The sequence below is a fragment of the Lepeophtheirus salmonis genome, chromosome 5 (assembly GCF_016086655.4).
Source record: "Lepeophtheirus salmonis chromosome 5, UVic_Lsal_1.4, whole genome shotgun sequence".
Lineage (NCBI taxonomy): Eukaryota > Metazoa > Arthropoda > Copepoda > Siphonostomatoida > Caligidae > Lepeophtheirus > Lepeophtheirus salmonis.
In genome coordinates this window covers 26,444,935-26,470,436 of record NC_052135.2, presented here as the reverse complement: position 1 = coordinate 26,470,436, position 25,502 = coordinate 26,444,935, and the positions used below count along the sequence as shown (strand labels likewise).

General features: G+C 30.5%; 2 protein-coding genes across 11 annotated transcripts in view; one reads left to right on the top strand and one right to left on the bottom strand.

Moving 5' to 3' along the window:
- The first annotated feature begins 2,203 nt into the window (after positions 1-2,203).
- On the top strand, positions 2,204-15,427 carry LOC121118975 (uncharacterized). Of its 3 annotated transcripts, none has more exons than XM_040713587.2 (5): positions 2,204-2,497; positions 5,657-6,182; positions 6,319-6,481; positions 14,184-14,952; positions 15,014-15,427. In XM_040713587.2, the coding sequence occupies exons 2-5, from the start codon at positions 5,782-5,784 to the stop codon at positions 15,277-15,279; spliced, it is 1,599 nt and encodes a 532-aa protein (XP_040569521.1). In that variant the 5' UTR covers positions 2,204-2,497; positions 5,657-5,781; the 3' UTR covers positions 15,280-15,427. The 3 variants fall into 3 exon arrangements, with proteins under 3 accessions (XP_040569521.1, XP_071744599.1, XP_071744600.1); XM_071888498.1 differs by having other exon boundaries at positions 2,342-2,497; positions 4,314-6,182; XM_071888499.1 differs by lacking the exon at positions 2,204-2,497 and adding an exon at positions 2,570-2,619.
- Positions 15,428-15,533: 106 nt separating this feature from the next.
- The window catches only part of LOC121118974 (GTP-Rho-binding protein rhophilin), a 186,403-nt gene continuing 176,434 nt past the window's right edge, over positions 15,534-25,502 (bottom strand). For 4 of the 8 annotated variants that reach the window (XM_071888494.1, XM_040713585.2, XM_071888496.1 and 1 more), the window contains 7 exons: positions 19,890-20,005; positions 18,612-18,743; positions 18,274-18,552; positions 17,395-18,047; positions 16,738-17,159; positions 16,461-16,619; positions 15,925-16,415 (listed from right to left, as the gene is read on the bottom strand). In XM_071888494.1, the coding sequence (XP_071744595.1) occupies positions 16,113-16,415; positions 16,461-16,619; positions 16,738-17,159; positions 17,395-18,047; positions 18,274-18,552; positions 18,612-18,743; positions 19,890-20,005 (2,064 nt within the window). In that variant the 3' untranslated portion in view covers positions 15,925-16,112. Of the gene's footprint in view, positions 16,416-16,460; positions 16,620-16,737; positions 17,160-17,394; positions 18,048-18,273; positions 18,553-18,611; positions 18,744-19,889; positions 20,006-22,295; positions 22,569-25,502 lie in introns of those variants that run through there. The other 4 variants (XM_071888495.1, XM_071888497.1, XM_040713583.2 and 1 more) reach the window with 3 other exon arrangements.

The window sequence follows — 25,502 nt, the reverse complement described above, 5'->3', positions numbered from 1 at the left end:
CTCATAGGTACTTGTGGCTATTTATTGAAACGTTCTGAATGTAAAACGGGTCTCCTCACAAACATTCATCAAATTTACAGGGTTACCATGTTAATTGTATTTTTTCTTTTTAATACTAAAAATGCTTACGATTTATATCCCTATAAATAGTACAAGTAGTTCTCTGCTAAGTATTTGAACGATAGCATATGATTGGTAGATTTTTTGCTCAGTGGTTTTACCCTAGCCAGTATTGAGTATTGAAATATTTGAAGATTATAATTTTACATATATTCAGTTCATTTAATACTTCCGAAACCTCAATATTTTTCTTCCATTAATTTAAAACAAAAGCATTTTCTTTAGAGAAGCAATTTCGTAATAGATCTTTTTTCGATTTCTAATAATAATTAATAGGCTAAATCTTGCACTAATACAACTCAAAAAGCCTTTCAGAAATATATATACGTAAATGTCAGTCTGAATTTATTTAATGCCATAAAATAATTACATATTTATCCCATGATTATTGACCATATATTTATGTAACGATATTAGAAATTACACACAGTGAGCAAACTCGTTTAATTCTATTTTACCTAAGCAAAATATGTAAGTATATTAAAAAAATATGATAATTTTTATACAAAAATTTTCTATAAACTCATAAACATTTATTGCAAAACTCATAAATGAGACAGCAGATTTTTTTTACTATTAAAATATGTGTAATTATGTACCTACCCCTACGTATAATACATGTTAAATAAGAATATTTAACATATAATGTCTCATTAGAAGTTAGCTATTCTAGATATGATTTCGTTTGCTTTTTCTGTTAAATGATACCTTTATCCCTCTTCCCCCTCAGGAATAAAAGATTAATTCAAGAATCACAGGAACTCTTAATACTATATTTGTATAAACGTGTGAATTAGTAATATGATATGGGATATGAAAAAATAGAAACAAGAAACAATTGTTCACTTTCCACTGATGATGAGAAAATATGCATTCAAATGTAAGTAATAAAAAATCATTTATATTATAAAGCAAAGTTTATCTGTTTGTCTGAGGAGGACTAATTTTGAACAAGGAGTATGTGTAACTAAAGCTCAGTACCACAAATTTAAAAAAAAAAAAAAAAATAGGGAAGTATATATATATATAGGATTGTAAATCCTAAGCATCTTTAGCATGCGAGTTTTGTAGTTGTTGGGAACCTGAACATTGTTTTTTATTAAGGTTCTGAAACTGTTATCATTATTATTCCATTATTGAGGAGAGAACATCTAAGTATTGAAGAAATACTTATGAGTAACACAAATAAGCTCTTCTATATTATTTAAGAAAATTTGTAAGTTCATAGACACCTAATAACTCCGAACAATGCCGGTACTACAGTTATTATACAAATAAGGCGAGGTTCTGTTGAATGGAAATAACGTCTTTTTTTGACCAGAGGAAAAACTTCTTCCGCCTTTCTTCTTCAATCCTTTAGTATGTAATTCATTAAACACAATTTCTCAATTTGGCTCTTTCTTTTTCTCGATTATTTTGTTTCTTGTGCCAGGTTAATTCCATGAGGCATGCATACCTCGAATAACTCTGGAGGATGTCTGTGATATTTGTATTGTTTAAGAGGGGTAAAATAAAAAAGATAGAGAGAAAGAGAGTAAGCATATTACACACATACATATTTATGTAATATGTACATGAGTTGAAGTTTTTTAAACCCTCCCCCACGAAGATATAAATATACGAACTAAGTATTTATTTTTCCTTACAAAAAAAAAAAAAAAAAAAAAAGACCACATCAATGATAAAACTTGGGCAGTTCATGTTCTTCAAAAAAATTAGACATATACATATATCCATTAAATTGCACTTGATTTGAAAGAAACACGAAAAAAACGCAACATATGTACACTGATGTCTATGTAATACGAAACTATAATTATACTCTAATTATAGAACAATCCATAATTTATTAATACCTACAAAGGTACATAATCACAATGTAACCTGACGATCTGTTTTTTTTATACTTTAAAGCCATACCAGGGGCTGATGATGCCTTAAAGCAGAGTATTATCATCATCTCTACTGTGTTGTCTTTTTCCTTTTTTTTAAGGGAGGGGGGAACGGTGGAGTAAAGATATGTATGTAGATAGGAGAAGTTCCCCCTTTCTTATGGGGAGGGGAAAAAGTGTAAGCTTTCACCAATGAGAGTTTGTCTTACCGGTAATTTAAGTAATAAAAAAAAGAATGGCGAAAGTCCAGAGGAACCGCACTATAGTATTTTTTACATGAATGTTTTGCATCCTAAAACATTACAAGATTCAATAATGATTTACAAAACGAGTTATCTATTAAGCATTGTAGTATAAGAAGATAGATAGAATGAAAAGAAATATTGTATTTATACCCTACCTATAATGGATGTGAAAAAATAGTAGAAGAATTTAAAAAAGATACATTTATAAAATAAATAAAAAAACCGACGGATAGAAATAAGGTAAGATCACTCACTTTTTTAAAATATCAGAGCATTGATGATGTTATATTCCCTGATATTTAAATCCAGTCACACTGTGTTTATATTAGAGAGATGTGTGAGGAGGAACTTAGACATAGATGGTCAGTAAATATAGTAATTACGAGTATTTTATATTTGCAACAAAATATTTGTCTCATTAAAATAGTTTTGTAAAATAAATGTCTTTGGAAAATTCATGGAGTTCAATTATTATATTTAGGGTCTTTTTTACTGTTATTTAATATCCCACAAATTCATAATTGAATAAATATCTATATAGTATACAAGTTGCAACTTGTATTAACACATTGTACAAATTACAATTTGTAAGCCTCATAACCCCTTAATTAATTGGAAAATTAGTTGTTTAAATTAACAACTAATGATTGAGGCCATTATTTCATTTTGATCTATTAAAATAACTTATTCACGTGTGAAAAAACCGTGGCCCCTTAGATTATTATGCTTTTGAATTAGTAGAGGTGGGAAAAAGTCCTTATATTGGAAATCCAAATCTTTTGCCACAAGTCCAACTCCTCAAAAAATCAATTAGACTATAAAAAGCACCTTATATCCAGTAGAAAAATTTCATTCATCTTAGAAATATTAAACTAGCCTAATTAGTTTATAGTAAAATAACTCTATATTTGAAATTAGACATTATGTTATTAGTAGCAAGTTGTAGTATTTTCTTACACGTATTTCAACTTTAATGAGGGATGAATAGGATATAAAGTTGTGTTTCTATATTAAGCTTATAAATCCTCATCGACATTAGGTAGATTAGATATAGATTGTGCAATACCCATGTAATGAATGAATACAAATCAAGGGGCTATAATATTTATTAATACTACATTAACTTGTGAGGCAGTTCGTATATATTGTTTATTTAATGAAAAAAAAAAATATTCATGTTTTTCTCCTTTGCTTATTATTGTTCAAATGATGTAAGATTTGTACATAAATTGTACATTCTTGTATGTAATTTTATTAGTAGTATGTTTCCAAATCAAATATAAATAAATAAATAAGACATGAAAAGTAAGGAAAATTAAAAATTTCAAATTAGTAGCAACACCTTCTTTAAAAGCTATGCATCATTGAACGTAAAATTAGTACATTTACATGTAGATATAACAACTACATTAGCCCTATTCATTCATCATTCCTCCTTCATTGTTTAAAGTTAGGCATAAATCAAATACCCAAATTAAAAAAGAATTTCTTCCCGCGAAATGACTAATTAGAATTATTTTTATTACTGTATCATTATACGCCTTATTCAGAGTGTATTCAAAAGTAAAAATGTCAATTTGTCGAGTCATTTCACGCAATATCCTTGATAGGGAAGACCGTTTACATAACTAACAAACATTAGTATGTTGTACAACGTACATTCTTGAATTGAACGCCATTGTATGCTCTAAATAATCGTTATTATTTCAAACAATATTTAAAAAAACTATTATTGAAGTCAATTATTCCTTTTTATTCAGTAACTATCACTTCAATTAAAGTTAAATTGTATTATTTTACTTCTCTTTATATTTGATAAACTTTGAGAAACCACAAATTATGATTGAACACATCTTAGACACCTTAAGTTATTAAAAAGAAAGTGCCCAATACTTTTGTCTGATCAAACAAAAACTAAAAATACTAAAGGTACAATTTTTGACTCATAGCATTATCATATTATATTGAAATCTGACCACTTACTAATTCAATAATTAATGAAGGTTGAGTGATTGAAATTAATTTATGTTTTAATATATTAAATTTAAACAATTAGTTACAAAACAAAAAAAACCTGAGCTCTTTAGCTTATATACAAGTAGAGAAAATGAAACTTGAAGCGGTTCGACGTCTCCAGGATCGCCATCTATGCTGTCAGCAAGTCCAAAACGTTGGAGAAGAAGAAGGGTTCTGTCAAAAGGGCAAACTAGACCTGGAGGAGTTAAAGAAAACAGCGAAGGCCAATTCCCTCAAGCCTATGAGAGCCCATAAAAGAGATCTCGATGTTTCACAGCAGACTTTCTAGAGAGCTCTCAAAAAAGTGGGTGGAAAGAGCCTTGTTAGGATGGACTTTTGACACCAGCAATGAAAGAAACCTCCGTTACAAGCCTTTTTTCAATTAGTCTTTTGAGTAATTTTAAACTCATTTTTGACACTTTTGGCTCCCCTGCAGCCCTGATGCCAACCCCCTCGACTACGGCTTTGGGGTATATGTCGAGTGGAAAGCCTGCAGTACTCATCATCGAAACATTGAGTCCCTCAACCCCACTGTCAACTAGCACTGAGATGTCATGAGAGAGAGTTCCATCCCCGACGGGTACCAAGGCGTCAGTCTCCGCCTGGAAGCCATCATTGCCACTACATTAATGATTAAGAGAGCTCAGACACACATCTATATTTAGCATTAATTTTATTGAAATTATATTGTTAATAAATTTTATCTTTTTGAAGTTTAAAATTCAAAGTTTTCAGATTTTAATGAACCAGTCGGCATTTAGGAAGGTACCAAAGGCTTAAATAAGACCCTATTTTAAACATTAGAATAGCATGTACCATGGCAAATGTCCTCAGATACCTCAAACTTTGCCAAAGTCACTTTTTTATTGTTCTAAATAGAAAATGTATTTGTGTATCGTCAACTCAAAAGCAAGCTAGAATGATTTTTCTCAAATTTGAGTGTGGATTACATTTGTATTCTTCAATTTCTATAAACACATTTTCTTATTAATCCTTTGGAGGTGCTGCAAATTTTACTTAAAGTAACTTAAAATTGATCGTCCCAATCAAAGAATGAGAAATTGGCAGATTTTATTTGAAAGACCATATGGAGGGCATATAATGAAAATAAACTATAGATAAAATACTTGTAATATAATAAGTATTATATGTCAATGAAATATTAATTTGGATACTCTTGTTTTTTTGATTTTTGTTCAAGATTGTTTCTATGTTGATTCACCATATTTGTGAATGGAAAAAATATTAACCCACAAAAACAGGACAGTCACATACAGATACATACACTATGTGAGGGATTTAAATACTATAGGATATGTACTTTAAAAGAATGACTAAGCCTCCATTACCTACTCTAACATTTTTTTTTTCTCATTTTTAAAGGGAAAAACGATGAGGTTTTGCATATATGGTGAATCGACTTCTACCTTGTCTTGAGGTCCAACAAGATACATTTCAAGGAAGGGGGAAAAGGAGAGAAAGAGAGAGAGAGGGAATTTCCCTTGAATATGACCGAAGACAAGAATCGCCCTCCACCTATTTGTGGTGTATTCACCCCCAACAACGAAGCAGCAAATTACTTTTACAACACAGCCAACTATTACTATCAAGTCGGGCATCATCAGACAAATAATAATAATAATCCCCATCATTTGTATGAGAGGACACAAGAGCAACAAGGAGGAGATGTTGTTGACTTGAGTCAAATATCAGAGGTCGTGCAACACAGAGGCTCCTCTTCTTCTGCTTTTACACCCGTGAATCCTGGAGATAGCAAACCCGGAAATAAAAGTGGAGGCTGTCCCATAGAGGAATTTTACGCACCACCACGAACAGCAACAACACTAATGGATTCAGCTCTTCACCAACATCATACAACAAACAGCAACATGAAGAGCAAAAAATACAAGTAATTATTGACGTCATACATAAATGTTTATGTAATTTATATAATATAGAGTAAAGACTTTAATGATGTGTTAATGAGTTTATGACTTTTGAATACTTGATATATATTAACCTGTACATATGTATTATGATTACAGCTCACGCTATCCTTTACCAGAGAAACCACGTCAGAAACGAGCCGTCATACAAGACATGGTACGCCCTCTTAAACAATGGCTTGTTCGTCATCGACACAACCCATATCCAACAAAGACTGAGAAAGTACAGCTAGCCCTGGGATCTAATATGACTCTAGTTCAGGTATAGTTCATTCTTCTTGTTGAATTACAATTATTTATTTATGTACACATTATCCATTAGTATGTAGCTTTTTTAGTTTTTAGTCAGAGGTGGAAAATCAAAATAACGATACATACTTCTTTTTTTTAAATTGTGTTGTTAAAATGTAATTTTTTTTTTTTGGCATATTTCCATGAATGACTGAAAGAAGACAAAAAACCTATGTAGTATTATTATTTGACTGTCATCAAATCATATATGAATGTATATTATGTGCTTAGAGTATCAAAAAGTCATACATTGTAAGATGTGTATGTATGTATTCATAAACCCATAAAGAATGGACGCTATTTTAATAGCTCTATGATGTATACAATATATATTACAATTTTCTAAATATCCCCCTTCTTTGATGACAAGGAATGTTCTAAGGAATTGATATTGTTTTTTTTAAATACGATATATCAAAAATAAATGAATCATTTCCACACTTTTAAACAACACGTTCAATGATTTTGTCAATACTTTATGTGTACAATGTAGATATGTGACCCATCAACACAAAAGCAAGAAAAAATTATTTTGTTTAGTTATCTAGATTACATTTGTATTATTTTACGAGTTATTATTGTCCAATTCTATAAAAAAATTAATCTGGTTAATCCTTTGAAAGTGCCGCAAAATGCGTTCAAAGAAGAAAAAATTAATTTTCATAATGAAAGAATTAGAAATGGATAGATTTGCAGTATTTATAAGGGATCATATAGGCCCAAATCAAGGTTAATAGAAATACAAGGCTGTGCCATCATCTAATCGGTTTTGATAGAATTTTCATTTTGATGTACCAAACCGACTACTAGGCAAGATAGACAGATTTTGAGGTCGTGTAGTATAACAGCAGTACTCTAACAGTAACAGTCAAGAAAAGGCGATATATAGGTACTTTTGGTAACAGCTATACTCTATGACGTCGCTATTGAAAGGCATGGTGGAAGTCAAACATAATTTGGGAATGGTATAACCATGTATTTTGTTAATATTGATCCCAAATTAACTTTCTAATAAATCAGATGAAGTTAATATTCTTGCATATCTCAACTCATCCTATGAATTTGAGTGTAAACCATGATTGACCCTCTATGTCTATGAAATATTGGACTGTATATATTAAACAAATTGAGTATTTCTCATTTTCTTGATTTTTGTTTAGATTGTTTTTGTGTTAACTCACCACATATATTGTTAGTATAAATTTATAGTGTAAAAACAATATATAAATATACTTCAATACTGCACGGCAAAGATTTGTTTCTGCATAGATGTTGTCTCTTTTTATACAGAATCGAAAGGTGTATCTAATCTGTGATTTTGTGATATATCTAGGTAAATGAATCAACAAGCATTTTCCATGCTTTTTTAGTTAAGATATGAATTATATATTTTTATTTATTCATTTGCTGTAAGAGAGATGTGATAATCTTGTAGATTTTATTTCTACATAAATATCAACCTTTTATAAGTTATAATATTATATTTCATTTGACAACATGAAAGAAGAAAAGAAATGTATTCTTCATTAAAAACCATATTTAATATTAAAAAATCCCAGCGAACACTTAAAACAACAAAGGGGTGAATGACCTCGCATATTCATAAAATATGTATATTTATCTTAATAATTATTTATTTATTATTCGTTGGAACATCTGAGTATTTTTAATAATTTTGCTAATTAATCAAGGACTTATGATTTTGCACTAAATTCCTTGCGAATCTCTTGTTTAGAGAGGGTGAAAAATGTATCTAAATAAAAGTATATACAGAGAGTGGAGTGTTTTTATTAATATTATCATGCTCTATCAATTTGATGTGGGAGAGTTTTCTTGTAAGGTTAATTACCTCCATTACCTCACGCATTGTTTTCCCTATTTATTGAAGTATTTAGACTTAATACTACTACCTACGGTAGAGTAAATTACACTTATACAACTACATATGTAGATGTTGCTACTGCAGCATCAATTTTTATATATAAATTAATGATATATCCAGTTTTACCGTTACACGGTCAAGGTCAAAGATAAATGTGTGAGTCCCCTTTATTTTTTTTTGTTAAATTCGAATATAATTTAGATTCTGTGTTTAGATAAAATTGTGATCCCTGTTTTTTTCTATTGAGAATTTTAATGCAGCTGTGTCAAATTTGAAAATGTAATATGTAGATTTTTAGAAATAAATTGGCTATATATGTGCTAACCCCCCTAAAGATCCATAAATACTACTTCTAAAAACACTTTATATGTAAATAGTAATTGCTTAGATTGCAAGACACATAGTGTTTTGAAAAATTAATGTACCGTTTGGTGGAACAAGTAAAAAAAAGTATGTACATCTTGATTGTTTCAATAAATTCTCTAAGAACAAAAACGGGGAGCTGTTGTGGGATATAAAATTACATTTTAGACCAGTGCTTCCCAACCTTTTCATCACTGCAGAGTCCCTAGTTGTATTATTTGGTGGGGGTATCTAATTTTGCCTCAATATTTGGGGCTATAATTTTTATGACCATTTTTAGGAAATACATTTCTTGATACCCTGGTGAAGCCCTATAGAGCCCTTGTGCTACATGGAGCCCCGGTTGAGAATCATTGTTTTAGACATAGAGGGGTACTTTATTCATTTTTGGCGTTACTCTCATTATGTCCTATATAACTACATTACCATATCGAACAGAAGAACAATTAATTGCCGAGTGAATTGGACTATAAATGCTCATTTTAAATAATATGTATGGTATTGGTAGACATTTGTTTTGCCTAAGTCACTCATCAAAGGCCAACCCATCTCCCCTTGTATAGAGCACTGATGCAAAATATGTGTGTCTAGTTAACGTGACTAGACAGTAGACACGTTTATCCTTGCCTTCAAATGGTTAATTAATCCAGTCCGTTTTGATGTACGATGAAATATATTACTTGGATATCGCTCGTAATCCTATTATGACAATATATATATATATATATATAAATATTGCTTCAAATGAGTGATACTTAGTAGATATATATATGTATATAACAAGTCAACAAAAAAATCTTTTAACTTTCCTATTACGAATCTGCTATTAGTTTTTCTGGTTTTTGAGAATTTTAAAAATTTAAATTTCTTTTGATTTTTATGTCAGTTATTGATATTTTTCTGGCTCAAATCTATAAAAAGGCTAAAAAATACCTTTCATTCATTGCAAAATTGTGTTCAAATATGTGCTAATATTTCATTTAGGATCATTTAATCTTTAAACAATGCAATTTAAAGATTTAAAAAAGCAACCTTAATTTAAAGTTTTTATTTTTTTGGACCTCATTCTTCACTTGTTTTCAAGGAAAGTGAATTTGTTCGAAGTTTAAATACTTACAAAAGAGATATCTGTTCTAAAATGTGTAGTTAATTTCTAAAAATCTTACAAAAAATTTGTGCTCCAAATTGTAGCAATGTTTCATGGACTTTAAACACCAAGATTTGTTCAATAACTATAATAATACACAATTTGTTTGAATGAAATTTTTTAATAAATAAATGCAAAATTATCGCCAGAGCAATGTTGACCTAACAAATAAGGTCAGATATTTTTTTTTCTTTTTTTGTGTGAAAAAGATTTTTTAAATATTTGTATACATACATATAGTACAAATACACATTAAAAATTTTGTTGAGGAGAATGTTTGTAGCAATGTGTGCAATATCTTATTAACACTTTATAAATAGACACATAAAATTATTTATACACGTACCTAAATATATAATTATAAGATATTATAACTATATTATATTGCTTAATGATTTAAAGTAAGAAAAATGTTTATAATTTAATTAAAATATCATATTTATTTCTGTGCAAAATCTTGGGAATTTTCATGCATACTCAAGAGTAAACATATTAATACATAATATTAATTCATCATAAAAGTCAGCGCAAATTATAGTACACACTATGAAGGGAGGGGGGACGGGAAAAAATAATGAATAATATGTTTCTTCAATGACGGAAAAAAAATATCATTATTTCATACAAATTTGAGCAAGGAATATTTTTTCTACTTTTTTTTTTCTTTTTTTGAACCATGTGTGTGTAGATTCTTTGGTGTGAACTGAATTGTTAATAAGGTCAATCGATTTTTATAATATGACATAAGTATTTACATAATTCACAGTTTATATACGTGGTGTGCCAACATAAAAACAATCTTGAAATTAAATCAAGAGAGGAAATGAAATTACCAATTTAATATGGATTTTAATGGAGCCAAATAAAATGATACACTTTAAAGTAGATGATTAAAATGATAAATGCTATAATAATGAAATTTAATACATACAGGTCATATTTGAGTATATAATATTCAAATTTGGTACATGTTAGACACAAGAACTTACGCTATAGTTTAGAGCATTTATTTAATTTAGAGACTTAAGAGATGGCCTTACGAATAAAATTTACCGTTATCAAATTGTGAAGTTGAATTTTAGCTACTTTAAGTGTAATTAGCGGGGCCTCCAATGGATTAATAAGAATATTTTTAATAGAAGTTGACAATGTTTTGTTGAAGAATACAAATTTATACACTTAATTTTATGAAAAATCATCCTAGCTTGCGTTCATGTTGTATATGTTGTGAACAAATTGTGATATCTGTACAAATTATAACTTGTATAATCAGATTGTACAAGTTACAATTTCTTCGTCTAACAATGTTTTATTTAATTACATTAGTCATTAATTCCATCCTTTCATTTGATAAATTAAAATTACCGTATTTATTATGTATTTACGAGTAATATAACTGTGAATATTTAATCTTTAATCTTTATAATGTACCACAGAATACTTATCAATTAGTAACTTTTTTTTTAAATAACAAATTACACCCTTAATATATCAACCATCCATGGGTTATTCCATTATCCTCATCACAAGTATTGTAAGTCATTCATTTAAAATTATTCATCTCATTTTTTGGTTACAAACTTTACAATTTGCTTATACAAGTTGCAACTTGTACTAAAAACTAATTATTCAAGTTGAGTTCAAAAAGTAAAAAGACCCATTTTGAATAAATAACTATTTGTGATAACTATGTTTACAAAATGTAATTATTGAAATTTCATTTGAGGTTCAATATATAATACTAAGTCATTCAACTTCTCTTATGAAAATTACTTAGTGTTAATTATTCTTCAGTACAAGAAATCATTCAGTGGTCCACGCTGAATATAAAAGTAAATTTAAAGAAGCAAAATGAAATGATACACTTTAAACACTTTATAGTTGATAATTAAAATGGTTGATGCTATAATAATTGCAACTTCCCTAATCTGTTTATACGAGAGGCTCCCAAAAAAATTTATTCTATAGACCACTCGTCGATTTTTTATTTTCCCTAGACCTCTATTGAATTTTATAAAATTTGTTCATTTTAAATGTTTTTGACTGCTTACACAGTGATTCCCAAATAGTGTTCTTTTTAAATTGGATCTTTGTAGTAAAATAATTTTTTTTATGCAAAATGACAAAATCCATGTACATATTAAGATTGAAACAAAACAAATCAAAAAATAGGAAGATTATTACCTGCATAAAAAAATTAGAAAAATAAAGTATTCCCATTTTCTGCTTCATCAAATCAGTTTTACCAACACGGCTGCCACGTAGTACTTCACAAATAAAATAGGCGTTCAAATAATTTCATTGCACATTATGCATATATATGCGGAATATTCCTTTATTATTACAATTATTAACGAAAATTTTCCTTTTCTGTAATTTCGTGAACTACCTAAATATTTAGGACACATTTACATATCATGGACCACAAAGTTTTATTTTACTAATATAGACGCCTGGAGATAAATATAGACCACTTTTGGAAGTAGTGGCTTCTAATTACTTGGTTAAGATACAGTTTGCACACAGCATATCAATATAATATGTTCTTAAAATATCCTTCACAGATGAAAAAGGTCTTTGAACTCGTGTATTATGGAAAATATACCTACCCATTTGTTGATACGATACTACGCAGAATTGGGGAGTCATGCCATCATTTTTAAAGGCCTTGAATGATTTGCACTTACAACATATTGAAATATACAAGTTTTTTTTTTTTTTTTTTTTTTCTTGAAAAAAAAAAATCCTGCCAAGTTTATGAGCCTTTTCTTTTTACTTAAGATGTGTAAGTAAGTTATTTTATTATTATTGTAATACAAAGCTAAGGCTTTACCGTTGCTTTTGCATGAACGACCCTGATTTTTATGTTATGTGCCTACATAATATGTACATTGAGAAGTAGTTACAAGTTAGACTTTTTTCCATTACGTTACATTCTACAAGGTGAACTTGATTGTCTGAAGGTTTATTTTATTAACAAATCGGTCAGCCTGATCATTTACTTACACCGAGTTGATATCCCTAATTAGTTAAAGGCATTTTATATGTACATTGTTTTATAAAAACTTTGTTCAAACACTAGCAGGAGTTATTAGGCGTTGATGAATAGACAAAAAAACCTTTGATTCAATAATATACTGGCGGTAGTACCCGGGATTGCACGAAGTAATTAGGTATTGGCTAAAAGACAAATTTTTATTAAATAATATAGAAGATAACTCCCCTTCAAATCCTGAGTTTTACTCTCATTTTTTCATAAGCACACCAGCACGCAACTTCTCAATACAATAATACTTATATCCATTCATAAAACGTATTCCCTCCTCAATAATGGAAGAATAATAATTAGAGTTTGAAAAAAAAAATATGTTGGGATGACTGAAAGTCTATATTATCCCACGATAAAAAGTGTTTAGGATTTACAATCCTAGGGATGTACACACTTTTTCTTTTCTTTTTTAATATGACGCGCTAAGCCTACCCACCCTCGTTGCTAAACTTCATCCAAAGTTAGATTACATATTTATTTTATTAAATGCAATCCCTTTTTTTAATTTGATGTGAGCTTAAGCCACACAGTATTCCTTCTTAAAAAAAAGTCCTGCACAGACAAAGATTGAGATAAACTTTGATTTATTAATAGAGATAATACAAAGCTCACGTGACCATTTATGTAATAAGTAATAAATAATACAAAACCTTGCCCTAGATATATGCATATTATGTACAAACAGAGATGTACATATGTACACTTACTTAGTAATGTAGATTGTATATACATATCTATAAGTAATTTGAAGTAATAAATCATAGATGTACTTAAAGAGAATGAATTAGTGCTGAATAGCGTTGAGTAATGTTTTTTTATGTGTTTAGAACAACTTAGGATATGTATGTACTTTTGTTATATGTACACACTGATGAAACACAAAGCTTTCGTTTATTTTGTGTTGTGTTAGTATTACTTAACAAATTATCCAATAATTACATTATTGTCTTGTTTCAAAAAAATCAAAAAGAATATAAAAAGAAGGAACGAACGAAATAATGTATATTATGCCAAATTTGTTGTAAGAAATGTGAGACTATTACTTATTATTTTTTTTTTTTTTTCATGTGAAAAATATTTTCACCTTAATTTTGCTTATTTTTTGTTTTGTTTTTTTGTTTTTGCAACACACACACACAAAAAAATGTTGTTTACACAAAATATGTCTGTCCTTACATAAATATGCATCAATTCATTGATCATTCTCATCATTCATTATTATTTCTTATTAGGTATCAAATTGGTTCGCAAATGCAAGACGCCGTCTCAAAAATGTCGTGCAAGACAGTCGTTGCTCCTGGTCCAAACGTCTCCGGATGTATAACCAATTCGTACAAGGAAATGCAGAGCTTCTCTCCATCGCCTCTGATGATTCCATTTGGAACTCGGAAGATGAGGATGAAATGTGTGATAAACCCCATAGAAAGTCTCATCCTCCTCTTGTACATGAAGAGGAGGATAGTTGTGGACGAACACCTGCATCCAGTGCAGATGGAATTGATGATGGACTCCGCTCCCCCTCCCTTGCTAAGGATGGAAGTCCAAAATATAAAACCTCCATTTTGCATAGATATCTTGCTGACTCTGTCGAATCTGCCTCCGTCGCATCTCATCAACAAATTATGTCTCATCACACTCAAAAACATTCGCACCTGCCCATTCGTCCAGTTCCAAATAGATCCAAAGAAGATAGACTGTATAAGCCCTACAAAGTTGTTAGGAGCAAAATAATATTAGAGTCTAGTCAAAAAGTCGTCGAAGAAGACGAAGATGATCCTCTTGTTGTCGTGGATGATGAAGAACATAATCAACTCCACAAGGCAGGAAAAGGAATCGAGGGTGAATGCGAGGAGGATAAGCCGGTGTTTCCCTCCTTGCCGTCTCATCTACATCCATCCTTCCCATTATGGCATCATCCCGCCTTTCATCTACCTCCACCTCTCTTTTCACCATTTCTAGCATCTTCTCCGCATAAGGACTTGCTCAAATTACTCTACAATGGTAAGCAATCAGTACTTTTTGTATTTGTCGAATAATTATCTATATCCTTCTCATTTTACAGATGCCTTATTAGCAAGATCAAAAGACTTAGAACTTGGCCCTCCTCCTCCTCCATCCCCTTCTCCATCCTATGAGGGATTCATTGATAGACTTGGACAAAATCTCCCCTTAGAACCTCTTGGAGGAGGAGCCGGAGACTTTCCTCACACGCAACAACAGCAACAACGACTACAACTACCAATCAAGTCTTCCTCCTCATTGGATATACTCAATAACCACCATCCCCAAACACAAGTACCGTCATCCACACCGGCACTCTTTATTTAAAAAAAAAAATACTCGAGCTTTCTTTTTCTTATTTATAACTTTTTCATACATTTTTTATACATACTTTTAAAACGTTCGTTGTACAAGATGTGTCCATCTTTTCTTTTAAAATGAAAATAAACGTGATCTTACTCATGTACAAATAATATACTATGGAATGTCGAAGTACCTAATTCATGAATTCATCCCCTTTCTTTCAACAAACTACACAGTGTATGTGCATATTTCCATGAATAGAGTAGAGCAACAACGTATAGGATTTGTATAAAATATATTTATATATATAGGTATATTATCGATATAATATATATTTGTATAAATCATCAAAATAAAACAAAATTAGTTATGTTAGACTCGCTGTACAAATGCAAAAGAAATATATATATATATAAAGAATAGGATTTCAAATGAATATAATAATATGTATTTATATATAATTAAAAAAAAATGTAATAAAAAGTCTGGCACTTGGTATACCAATATCACAGCGAAGAATAATAATATTATAATATGTAGTAGATTTCAAGAAAGAATGAACAAAATATTAAATGTAATATATAAAAAAACACATTCGCTTGTAAATTATCTTTTCAATTACTATATACAATGACTAGGAGCAAAGTTTCATTCATTAGAAGAAGACAAAAAAAAATAAAAAATCATAACAATTAAGAGAAAAAGCGAATACAGATTACATGATTGACTTATACCCATACGCATATAATATATGTACAATACAGTATTATATATATAGAACAATAAGGTTTAACTAATTCTGATATGAATATTCTCTTGTAATTAATAATTTAATTATTATTATCATTAGTAATAAATCATCGAAGAATGATGTTATCTTCAAGAAGAGTTGTAGATCCAAAGGTCTTCTTGAGATTAGTATTATTATGATTGTGATTATTATTGGAGCGTTTGAATAGATTCCATGCCTTTTTATTAGATCCAGTAGTACCAGAGCCAGCTGAGCGAGTGCTACCAGATGTAATAGAACTTGCAGGAGAGGAAGATTCACCCCCTGATCCTGTTGAATGGCCACTTGTGGAGGAAGGAGAAATGGATCCTCGAGTCATGAGGGAACCACCAGGATGATGATGAAGTGAGTTATGCTTAGAATGGAAGACCTGGTTAATTATTGTCATTCGTACATAAATTAAAATTATGATTACCTTTTCTTTGGTGTAATTCTTATCCATGGGAGTAACTAGTTTCAATTTGAGTACATTGCCAGATGATTTAATTAAGGTGACGACTTCATCATGGGGGGCCCATTTGACATCTTGATCATTAATTCCAACGATATAGTCACTTTCTTTCATACCGCCCATCTAGAATAATATATATTATGTTATTATATTTTTTTACCATTTATCACAACGTAATAAAATTAATTAATTTTCAAAAAAAAAAGCCTTGAATGAACCAAACATGATATATGTAATGTACCTCAGCCAGACTATTAATATCCACCCCCGCAATAACAACAGGAGAATCTCCTTTAACACTGAATCCAAATCCTTCTGTATCCTTTTTACGCAACTTAATGGATCGTGGAGCTGACCAATGATGCTTCGCATTGAAAATAGCCACGGGCCCAAGATCTGCAAACAAGTCCTGAACCTTGTGTTGACTCAAGTCGGGGAAGTTCAGGGAGAGTTGATACTGCGTGGAAGGTGATATAGAAGGTGGATCAAGGACTTCTTGAAAGTCATCTTCGTCATCGATAGAAGCGTATTTGTTAAGAGAACGATCATGAGTGAGTCGAAGGATTTCTTGAAGTCCATCTTTTTTACGAAGTTCTCGACACATTCTATTCATTCTAAAAGATTCCTCATGGAGTAATAAGGCTTCACGTAAATGAGCTTTACCTATACATAAATTTTTTGGGGACAGAAGAAATGATTAATTATTATCCGAGTAACTATTATTATTTTATGTTATAATATATACAAATTAACATGAAAGTTGATATGTCCATCAAAAATTAAATCCAATTGGACAATGTTTAAAAAAAACAAAGAGAAGAATCAAATATTAAGAATGTATCAGATTCTATATAATCATTCAGATTATATGTATATATTAAACACTGCTTCTCCTTACCGAGTAATCTTTTTTCCTGATTATTCGTAGGAACTCTAACTTCAATGATGGGGGATTTATTCTTATTATCCTTATCTTCTTCCTCATGAAGAAACTGAAGGGTTTCCCAAGTCTTTTTTGACAATTTGTCATCTTTATGGTCCAAGAGTCCAATGGCAACATAGTAGTGAGCAAGAGCACTGTAGTATTCTTTTTTGACTTGAGATAGGGAGACCCACGTATAGGGAACATAGTCTTTAACAGGGGGTTGAGACATAATTTTAGAGACTTTTTTGAAGACCTCGGATACATGACTGGCTTCTTGTCCAAGAACAAGACAAACGTCAATGTCATCCTTTTCCTTGTCATAAAACGAGAGCTCAGACTTTTCAAACAAACACTCTCGAGCTTGAGCACACATTAAATGCACAAGCATTTCTAGAGTATCAGGACTCAAGTCCATGCTTGGAGCATTTGTAAAGTTCTCATGAATGTATTGAAAAGTACCAGCAGAACGTAGAAAGTTATCCACGGCTGCATCCAGTCCAGATGTCTTGCCACGATTTTGACGTGTACCAATTTGAGTGTAGAGAGCCCCAATATTAAAAAGGACTGAAGCCTTCTCAAAAGCAACGGTCCTCTGACTACTCGGAACTCCAGTTAAGGAATCATACCTGGAATAAAAAAAAGAAGAAGTAGTTGGTGGATAATGTTGATGAATGATACAATAATAAAGTGAAGGAACCTTGTAAAAAGCTATTTCATTTATGAGAAGATTCCTTAACATTTAATTTATTTCTCGAAAAGTTCAATGATAATGGATGCTCATTTATTTTATTTTGGGTTATTATATAATATATATCATTGATGTTGTTTTTATTGTTGTTGTGAAGGACTTACCATTCAAAAAAAATGCCAAGGCTTCTGTCCGGTGGGAAAAATCTTCTTTCAACAAAATATAATTGGTTTAAATGTTCAAATAGAAGAGCTATTCCATTTGTATCTCTCGCAGGAGTCCTCATGGCTTGTCGAATATCCATGAATTCCGCAATGGCATTTTCATAATCCACTCCTGCCTCTTCAGAGTAGTGCTCTAGAATGAAATCCTTAAATGGCTCACGAAAATCTATTTCTTTTGTCTCTTTAAGACCCAAAGGAATCATAGGGATTTCTTGACGCCTAAATGAATTAAACAATTAACATGATTTACTTGAAAAGTAAGTAACTACATCACTTACCCATCAGAGTTTTGATATAGTTCGACGGAGCTATTAAGCTCTGCTAATTGCTCTTTAAGGAGTTGGAGATTAGAATTAACAAAGCTAAGCTCTAATGCAACAGTTTCTTTCATCTTTTTGTTAGTTGTTGCTCTGAAATAGAGATAGATTAGATGATCACATCAGTTTTATTTAATATAAAAGAACACGCATATTGTAATACTGAAAAAAAAGGATCTAGATAAATCATAAAATACAGTGTTTTTGAGTGAAGTATTTTTAGATACTTTTTTATAAGAAAATAAAAGAGGAAAAAGATAACCAAAAAAACGAAAAATAAAGATGGAAGGGGAGTGAGTAGTGCTACATTATTCAGAAGAGTCCTTGGACTTGTACTTTTTGAATGGAAATTGTACCATTGGTCTACGCCCTCCACCAAAGAGGAGGAAAAGAAGAAAAAGGGGATTCAGATAGTGAAAATGATGTTTATTATCAAAAGGAATTCGAAACACTTATGTACCAACATAGGTAGGTAGGAATATTAATTCTATTTCTTTACCATTAAGGCCCAAGGTTAATTTTGCCCTTTTAAAAACCATTTATATGGGAAGATATAAATGTAATAGCATTACCTTCCTGGCTATGAGGCCATTAACACTACATGTTCAGATAACTAATTGAATTTAAAGATGGATTCATAATAGGATGACGCTAAATAAATTATATTGGATCATAACATAATAGTTTAACCTTGAGACTCGATGACTTTTCCTAGGTGGACACACTTTTTAAGACCTTTATATAATAATTAATTGGCCTACCCCAAATAAACTACTAGGACTACTTCCTTATATGACCAAACCTCAAAGCGTGCGCTTAGTGCTTACTCACTACCACACAACCACTTTCACCACTTTTGGTTTCTCAAAAGATTAAAATATGATGCTTATGGAGAAGAAGAGAAAATAAGAATTCATCACTTTAAATAAGTATAAATAACCATGATTTCAAAATATGGCGTTGAAGACAATAATAGGTAATGCTTTAACATATTTTGTACGTTAGGGTGACCATATTTTGATTTTCAAAAAAAGAGAATACTTGGCTTAGTAGGGAGGGGGTTAATAAATTGAAGATTTTAAGAATTTATAAAAGAAAATCCGGGTGAAAAAAAGAGGACGGCTCGTACTTAACACAAACATATCTAAATCACGAGCGAAATAGACATTTTTGAATGTTTATAATGAGTGTGCATGCCTCCCTCTGAACTACAAAAAAATACAACGTTAATAAACTTACTTAAATAAATTCTCGGCACCGGATCGAAGCATAAGTTCTTTGTTGATCTCCATGTTTAGTTTGGATCGTTTGGATTGTAGTTTTCCTCGACATGTTGCCGCACGAGGATCTGATCCCTGTAAGATAAAGATAAAAAAAAGAATTAAATCATGCGTATCGAAGGAACCCATTAAATATAAGTATATATATATATATATACTTACAAAGTACGACGTAGTTTGGCAAATAAAAAAGGGGAAATTTGAAGAGAAAATTACAGGTTTTTTGAGGATGGAATAAAAGAAAAAAATATATGTAGTTTTCCTTTCCTATCTCTTTCATTCCCTTTTTTTGTTTTTTTAAAATGAAAAATACTTGGTAATCAGGTCTTAAGGTTGGTCAATAATATTATATAAATAAATTAAATACATAGCGCCCCATAATCAAAATACCAATAATAATAATAAGAACAACAGCTTAAAATAAAAATACAAACTAAATTCATAATTTAGGATAACAGTCAATAACTAACTTGGTTGAGTGACTTTTTGAAATTCAAAAAATGTAATTTATAACCTATACATATATATATGAAACAATCCCTCAAAAATATATATATAAATGGAAATTTCCTTTCTTCTCTGTAACTGCTCGGAGGCAATTATTTTCCTTCAAGGAATGTGTACATAGATCAAAATGCTTTCATTATAGCATGGATAACATATCATCTGCTACACATAATATCTTAGATATGTGGTATATAAATATCCTTTATAAAGGATATAGAAGAGAAATCTTCTACAAATCAACCCAAGAAGAAGACAAGTTTGAATTAACTGTGTGTAAACTAATATTGATGAGAAGAAGAGTGAAAAGAATGAAAGAAACAAGTTGGGTTCCGGTTGGTCACATCATCATTTTGATAATAAAGCTATACCTTGAGATACGAGTGCCCCAACATATGACTTTTTTAAAGATACAAGCAGGACTTTGAGCAAAACATTGCATTTACATACGAGCTGGTTGGCAAAGGGACGGTAGAGCCACAATTTTTTAAAAGTGATTATTTATGTAACCAATTGCTTTGACGTACAATTCCAGGAGAGAATTAAACTCGTATTTCAGGGTATTACTGTACGTATATCTCTCCTTTTACGTAATAGTCACCGTTTTGGTAGGATTTGATATTAATATTATTGGCAAGAAGTAACTTTAACTCTATATAATATATACATATATTATATATACAGGTACAATTATACTTCTCTCAAATGATAATGGCAGTACCTATGTCTGACTATATGTAGTTGTAAACTCATAATAATAACAGTAAAAAAGAAATGAGTTACGACTCAAGAAGAAAGAGAGAGAGAAATCTCGTGCGTTAGATTTGAAGATCTTTTTTCTACATATTTATTTGTTAAGTTTGTTTACAAATGGGAGTATTCTGTATTACAATTATGTGATGTGATGTTGTGTACTTCCAGGAACCACCCCTATGTGTATGTAGAGTGAAAGAAACCTCAACAACAGTCATTCCACCATCAGAGAGAAAAAATAAAAATCAAGGACAGTAAAGATAAAGAAGCTTGCGCCTTGACCCTCAAAAACTTGTATAGGATCAAATCCAATCCCTCTTTACCTAGTATTCTATATACATAGAGTATGAATGTAATATATCGTATAATAATACGTAAATAATTGATGTAATGATATGGAAAGGTATAAATTCTGTTGATTTGATCTGGAAGGAAGGATATATTGATAGATTATGGAATTTTATCGACGTCATCCCCCCCCCCTTTGAGTCAGAAGCCTTTTTCTTATATATACTTTATACACTTACATCTCTTAGTGAATAATTAATATTTAGATTCATTTTTTGTTGGTAATTATTATTAAGTAAAGCCACTCAACGATATCCGTAGTAATTAATGAGTTTTCTCCTAAAAATAATTTTTTGTTAAAAAATAATTGTTAGGATTTGTAGTATAAAAAGTGTGAGGAAGATCACATTTTAGAAATATTAAAACAATACTAATATTCAGCCCTGATTTATTCATCCACACAATTGACTCACACGGCAAAAGGAAAAATGCCGTCTTTATTCCAGATATCTAAATTTCCATGGGTATATCCACCCTTACAACCCCCTAATTTTGTATGGCTTACTATCTACATACTATGAGTGGCTTAACATGTGCATAGGTATTCATATATATGTATAATATATGTACATATTACAAACATATAAATAAATCGTTTATTATCTTTCAAGGTTGTCGTTGATCTTTCAAGATGAAGAAAAGTAAAAAAAAATACATAAAAAACCGGAAAGAAAATTATGATTTGTGATTTATATTCAACAAATACAAAACACATTTAAAAATCTTGTTATTACGGCGATACTCAAACAATCAGTCTTACTTTGCGTAGTGTTTTCTCTATCTGATATAGAATAAGATCCTCGTTACTCGTAATGGACGAGGCCGGCATTTCTGTCCTCTTGCTTCAGCAGAGCCTTGGATCCGTAAAAAAACTACTAATTCCCCAAGTATAATCAACACAAACAACTATATAGACACTATGTACTAGATTATTAGAACTAGGTTAATTTCACTCTCAACGTAGGTATAAAAATTCAATACGAAATAATAACAACACACTGCTCCTCCATTTGACAGGATTGAAGACCGACTGACTGAATCCCTTGGAAGCTTCCCCCCGCGTACGTACAAACCAAAAAAAAAAAAGGTAAAATAGAAAAAGAAAATTTCTTCAAAAAGAAGAAAAAAATAGGGAGAAGCCCCTCTACTAAGAAAAAAGGGAAGCGAAGGGATCAAGCGCACGCCTTGTATGTAGCGAGACAGCACTCCACAGCTAGCAGCACACTCAATATTTTCTACTATTATGTACTACGTAGCCTTAAAGAAATTAGGCAAGAATAAATATTCCTTCTTCTGATCGTGGAGCTTGGAAGTAGTGATGTCAGATGCGTTGATGACTGTAATTTTATGTACTAAATAATGTTATTTCTTTATTATAATTTTTAAGAGGCTGTAGCCATCAGCCATCTTAATTAATACTATGTTATACACATATAAATAATAAATAGATTTGGACCCGTTTATTTCAGAAAAAATTTCTTTCATGCGTTTATGTTTTTAAAGACAAACGACAATCACATTATCAATTTTTGTGCAAATTTAGCTGTCTGCAAAACAACGCTGTTCAAAAAATTGTTGATACTATTATATAGGGAATTTTGATAATGTTCCCTGCATTATATGTAGATATTATTAATATATAACTTATAAGTAAATGATGTAAGGTCTTTACCTTCAGGCGCTTTCATATCAGAAGTAAACAAACAAAAAATGATAATAACATGTTGATGGTGGAAGTCAACATTTGAGGAAATAAAAGGGATTCGATGTGCATAAGTATTATTGTTCCATGGTATCCTCATAAACATAATAGGACATGTAACGTCAAGAGAAATGCACTTTTCCAAGATTGCACCTACTACATACAATGTCTAAATAGATGTATTTGGCTAAAGGGAAACGCATTCTTTTGTTTTGCTTTGTTTTTCTCATTATCCCTGAAAATGATCTATTATATATTATGAACACTTAGTACAAATGCTACAGAAGAGATGGATTTACCTACATAGTAGATATACAAGAAAATAATTTTTTGATCAAGGCGTAGCCAAACTTTTCAGATTATTTTATAATTACAAAGTCATCAATGCAGAAAAGCAATGAGTATGGCAAACTAGTACATAATTATTGACAAAACAAATATGCGATGCGTCGACACAAAAACAGTCTGTATTAAGAATTAAAAAAAGAAAAATTTACATTTTATTTTTATTACTTCATTAATGCATATATTGGGTCGATTATGAGCTTTATATTCAAATTTCTGGGATGAGATGAGATATCCAAGAATATTAACTATAGCTTTAAACATTCATTTGTTTTATGAAACTTAATTTACCTCAGATATAACCTCTTTCATTTATAATAAATCACATTAATTATTAAAGGAATTTTAAGCGATTTTTAAGCGTACGTAATTGGCAGTGTCTCCAAAGGATTACTCAGACTATTTTATTAAGAGAAATAGAAGATAATAATTAGTTGAAGAATACAAATGTAAGGGTGTAGATTCTGACTCCATTTTGGGGGAAATCATTCTAACTCAGTTAGATATATATATATATATATATTATGGTAGTTATTCCAACTATGAACTATAATATAATCGTTCACACAAAACGCTTGGTTTGCAATTGGTTGTTCTCACAAACAAATTTACAAATTAAATAGAGAAGGGAAAGACGGAACAAAAACCATCTGAGAAGATAGCATTTCCTTCTTCACATCACATTCATTTTCTGTACCACAAAAATAATGACTAAAGAGATACAACATAGGATTTATTGCAGTATGGAATGTGCAATAAGAATACGTTAGAAAAACATTCCCACCTACAGAAAATGGGATGGTTCTTGGTGAGGAAGGAATTCATTTCTTTGCATATATGTATGTTTGTACTTCTAGATAAGAAAAGTAATTAGTAGTAAAGGTGTGACAAGGTTCAAAAGACCCACAATCAAAAACCCCATGTAGAGAAGGAAAGCTCAGACAGGTCATCCCCGAATGGATTGTGATTCAATTCTTCATTATTATTATCATCCTCCCCAATTATTATTCATTGTAATACGCCATTAGTAATTAAAAAAGAGTCATAAATATGTACAGTAAAAAAAATTGTAGCTCACAAAAAAACCTCCACAATAACTTCCTTTACATAGCCGATATTTTATTGTACCTATAGGTAATAAAAAATGTATAGATAAATACATACATCTAGGTAAGTTATGATTTTATAGTTTTATAAGGACACACAAATGTATCATGACCCAATCATTACAGTTACAAATTAAACTTGAATGAGTGTGAAAAGTGGATTAAATCACATTTGTAGAATTTGACCACAGATATGTAGATAAATATATTAAAAATCTTACTAGAAAACGATCAGAGTAGCAATAGAGTTTCTTCCTTCTCTATACTTAATTATATATTTTTAAAAGTACTCAAGACTACATGATATGCATAAATACATAGATATTTAAATCATTGCCTTGAAATGTACAACCAATTTCAAAATCTCATTATGTTGTAGGTTCTTCCTTCTTCCATGTCACATTTTGATGGGCTTTTCCTCAAAATCGCCATGTAAAGTTAGTTAATAACAAATTTAAAGGTGTAAATATAAATAATATTTCTGATATCTGTAGTGTATATTTGAGAGTCTTCACCTTTTATTTTATGACTGTATTCGACCTTGTGGTGCCCCCCCCCCCTCTCCTTCTTCAATCCTATGAATCGATTTACACATTTCGTGACGTAGATGAAATCGTGTTAGGTAGGTTACTCATATAGCAATCAATGAAGAAATAGCTATAATTAGGAATCAATAAGTGGTTTTATCCCCTTTCTTTTTTAAGTCTGAAAGGATAACATTTGTCCATTTTTTAACCAATTTTTAAGAGGTATATTAAAATCCTTGTTTTTTTACGTATATACATACATTAATCAAATCTAATAACCCCAGAAA